Source organism: Benincasa hispida, chromosome 10 (assembly GCF_027475165.1).
Source record: "Benincasa hispida cultivar pf3 chromosome 10, pf3_genome.v1.1, whole genome shotgun sequence".
Taxonomy (NCBI): domain Eukaryota; kingdom Viridiplantae; phylum Streptophyta; class Magnoliopsida; order Cucurbitales; family Cucurbitaceae; genus Benincasa; species Benincasa hispida.
The window spans coordinates 16,108,949-16,113,260 of record NC_143487.1 but is presented as its reverse complement, the minus strand read 5'-3'; the positions used below and the strand labels follow the sequence as shown (position 1 = coordinate 16,113,260).

The window sequence follows — 4,312 nt, the reverse complement described above, 5'->3', positions numbered from 1 at the left end:
TTAAATTAATTAATAAGTAGTGAGACCAAAATAGTATTGAATGAAAAATTGAAGATAAAAAATGTAAATCTTAAAATTTATGGATCAAATTGAAACAAAAATCATATAAACCATTTTAGTTAAAAGATCATTTTAGTTTCTATACTTTAGAGTTTGTTCAATTTTAGTCTTATACTTTCAAATGTTCAATTTTAATTCATGTAATACCAATTAATATTAAATTTAGTCCATACTATTTGTTATTGTAGAATTTTTTACTGCTTTTTTTATTTCACTATAAAATTTGAAAACATATTCACATATTGTGTTTCTTTACATGAAAAATATTATGATTATTTAATCTATTTCGATAAAAATTAACTTCATCAATGGACTAAATTTAAGATTTACTAAAAGTAAAGGGACTAAAATCAGACATCTGAAAGTACAAATACTAAAATTAAACAAATTTCACAATATAGTGACCTAAATGGTATTTTAACCTAACATTTTAAAGCCTTAAAAATGTAGCATTTGAAAGTAAGACTTGAAATGAAAACTAGACCTAAAACTTATTCAACAATATTCACTTGAATTTATTAACAAAAATGTATTTTATATGGGAAATTGGTACATATGACCCAAAAATTGGGCAAAAAATGTTAAATGGCCCAGTTTTTGAAAAAATGTCGGATGACCCTTTGCCAATGTCAAATCTGAGTGAAATTACCAAAATATACTCGTGTGCACGTAGAAAAACATCTCGCGCTCACTCTCTCATGGTCTCGCTATCGCTTTCTCTCTTGGTATCGCTCTCACTCTCTCTATTATTTTTATCATTCACAAATCACTACTCTCTCTATGTCTCTCAGTTTCGGCCCCTTTTCTCTCTCTCTCGGTCTCTCTCTCTTGATCTCGGTCTCGATCTCTCACTTCTTTTCCTCACTCAAAAAATCACTTTGCATAATCATACCGTAACTAGGTCATTTGTCAAGAAAACAAAGACAATATCATAACTTTACATAATCATGTCGTAGGTAAAGGGGCATTTTGTATTTTTTCAAAAATTAGGTCACTTGTCATTTTAAATTCTTAAAATAGGTTTTTAGGGTCATTTTCCCTTTTGAAGGTTTAAAGTTTTTTACCAACGAAGAAGAAGAAAAAAACAAAAACAAAAACAAACAAAACAAACAAAACAAACAAAAAAAAAAAACTACAAAATCATGTTTGGCTTCGTCAGAACTTCTCGTACTCCACACCTCTCAGCACTCTGCACATTTTGATTCCCTCAAAGATATCGCCGCCGTACTCACTCTTCCGATAACCCCAGCATGGATCCGATGAGTAAACGGATTCATCTGGCGGCGTTGCCGTACCCCGGCAGAGGCCACATCAACGCACTCATGAATCTCTGCAAGCTCCTCTCTCTCAAAAATCCCAACATTCTCATCTCCTTCATCGTCACCGACGAGTGGTTCACCTTCCTCGCCGCCGATCCCAAACCCCAAAACATCCATTTCGCCACTTTCCCCAATGTTATCCCCTCTGAGCTCCGCCGGGCCGATGACTTCCCTGGTTTCATCCGATCCATCCAAACCCATATGGAAGCTCCCGTTGAGACTCTCCTCCGCCGCCTCGACCCACCGCCGACAGCCATCCTCGCCGATACCTTCCTCACTTGGGCTGTCCAGTTGGGGAAATGCCTCAATGTTCCGGTCGCTTCACTCTGGCCCATGTCCGCTACGGTTTTCTCCATTCTTTACCATTTCGATCTTCTCGAGGAAAATGGGCATTTCCCCGCCGATCTCTCAGGTAACTGTAAAATCTATTTAATAAAAATTGCGCTTTTGTAATCGGATTTTAATTTTTTTTCTTACTTTGTTTTGAAGAGCGGGGAGAAGAGATTGTCGATTACTTCCCTGGAGTGTCGAAGATCCGTCTTGCAGATTTGCCGTCTTTCTTCTCTGGCAATGGTCTCCAAAGTGTTGGATTCGCTGTGAAATCCGCCCGTTTCGTTGATAAATCCCAATTTCTCATCTCCACCTCCGTTTACGAGCTTGAATCCTCTGTTATCGACACCTTAAAGGAAAAATTTCCCTTCCCGGTGTACACCATCGGACCCAGTACACCATATTTCGAGCTAGAAAGCTCCGCCACAAACGACTATCTCCGGTGGCTGGACTCCCAAGCAGAGGGCTCTGTTTTGTACGTGTCGCAGGGGAGTTATCTTTCAGTCTCAAGTGCCCAAATGGACGAGATCGTTGCTGGTGTGAAAGCCAGCGGCGTTCGGTTCTTGTGGGTGGCGCGTGGAGATGATGATCGGTTTAAGGACGTTGACAGAGAAACTGGGATGGTGGTTGGATGGTGCGATCAATTGAGGGTTCTGTGCCATCGCGCCATCGGGGGGTTTTGGACTCACGGCGGTTGGAATTCGACTCTGGAAGGGGTTTTCGCCGGTGTTCCGATGCTTGCTTGGCCGATATTTTGGGATCAATTCCCGAACAGTAAGAAGATTGCAGAGGATTGGAAAGTTGGGGTCCGATTTAAAGCAGTTGGGGGTAGGGATTTGGTGAGTAGAGTGGAAATTGCGGAGTTTGTGAAGAGATTTATGAACTCAGAGAGCATTGAAGGGAGGGAGATGAGGAACAGAGTGTCGGAATTACAAGAAATTTGCCGGCGAGCGGTGGCGAAAGGTGGTTCCTCTGATTCCAACATTGATGCATTTCTCAGCCATATTTCTGTAGAGTTATGAATGAATTAAGAATTTGTTAGAATGAATAAATATTCAATAAGAAGATTTTCAATATCTTGCTTCCCTTCATTAGATAGTGTTTCCGGCTGGGTCAAGAAGGGAAGTTCGTTGTAGTATTTTCTTCTCTCTCTCCTTCGTTTCTTTACTTGTTTTTAAGTTAACAATGGGACTATGTGTGACAGAAAATTGGGTTAAAAAATAATGTGATTTTTCTAAAAAGCAATCATAAAAATTAGGTACATAGATAGCTTTTATTGGAGGGGAAAATCGAGTACCCGCTACAAGTTTCAATCGAGTCAACCTCCATGATTGCTATGTCATGTGACTTGGTCAAAGGATGGATTGGATCCACGATTTTAGTATTTTTATTATTTTTATTTTGATTTTTTTTTTTTTTTTTTTTTACTTCTAACTAGATTTTAGTATAAAAACAATTTTTATTATAGAAGTTTACGTGAAGTTAATAGTTGAATTATAAGTCACTCAGTTTTTTACAAGGGATTGTCTTTGTGTACCTCTAGATTAGTTTCGTCTTGTTGTCGTTGTCGTCTACGACAAATATGCCTTTGATCAGTGTTAGCAACATTGAGTCGGTTTGTCTGTTGAATAATACTTTCTACATTTATCAAGGTTTGATCACACATTGAATCCAACTCTGGTAAATTGTGTTGTACTTAATACTTTTGTACATCTTAGATAAAATTATTCTACATATTTGAGAATGTAAGATATTAAAGCTCTTGCCATGCTACAATAGTAAACGTCGTTAGATGTGATAAATCGTCTCATGATTGAATCGTACCAGGAAAAAAAGTCATATGATACAGTTGAGTCATTTCTTATTTTTCCCTTTGCACAATAATCATGACGTGCACGCCAATACAATATATATTCTGCATGAATTCGGCGTCAATCTTAATTGTGCTTACCTCTCAAATCAATCTGGTGTAGTGTCGGGTGTATAGCACGATGAAGGTACCATTTGTCGTGAACCAAACTATCTCAACACACGATCTAGTTGATGCGGCTCTACTATATGGAAGCATATAAAAGGACTAACGGTCAACCAAATGTCTTGACCATTACAACAGTAATCAAGTAGTAATGACCAAATATCTCGCGTGTATGGTGTCCAATTAATCTGAAAAAAAAAAAAAAAAGAATAATTAGATACTTGAAAAGTTTATAATATTCATTTATATATTCATTTGTTACCTGATTATGCATCAATCAGTCAAATATTCGTCAGTATACTAGCAACATATTTGTCGACGGTTCAAAGGCAGCTAATACACCATTCCATCTATTTTTTTTTTAAAAAAATACAATTAATTTATTTTATTACATAAAATGATAGCAGAATGAATGTATAAATAAATAATACCTGGCACTAAGTGGGCGATGACCTGGGGCCTGTAACTGGACTTTGCTATAATTTTAAATCTTTCATAAGTCGTGGCCCCGCTATTTCCAACGCTTGTACATCAGTAGCCCAACAAAGTCCTCTATAAAGCCATGCAAGAAAAGCATCATCCCACGAGTACGTACCAACATGCTCGAAATCAAACAATAGAGAGAATC

At 37.5% G+C, this 4,312-nt stretch overlaps 1 protein-coding gene across 1 annotated transcript; it reads left to right on the top strand.

The window, feature by feature from the left end:
- The first annotated feature begins 580 nt into the window (after nucleotides 1–580).
- LOC120089188 (UDP-glycosyltransferase 87A1-like) lies at nucleotides 581–2,785 on the top strand. Its single transcript, XM_039046600.2, has 2 exons — nucleotides 581–1,791; nucleotides 1,869–2,785. Exons 1-2 carry the CDS (start codon nucleotides 1,311–1,313, stop codon nucleotides 2,729–2,731), a joined length of 1,344 nt encoding a protein of 447 aa, XP_038902528.1. The 5' UTR covers nucleotides 581–1,310; the 3' UTR covers nucleotides 2,732–2,785.
- Nucleotides 2,786–4,312: the final 1,527 nt, after the last annotated feature.

What these genes read in the sequence shown, in the direction of transcription:
- LOC120089188 (XM_039046600.2), top strand. Translation starts at nt 1,311, where the DNA reads ATGGATCCGATGAGTAAACGGATTCATCTGGCGGCGTTGCCGTACCCC. An exon ending in TTTCCCCGCCGATCTCTCAG is followed by an intron (nt 1,792 to 1,868) that starts GTAACTGTAAAA and finishes TTTGTTTTGAAG; the next exon opens with AGCGGGGAGAAGAGATTGTC.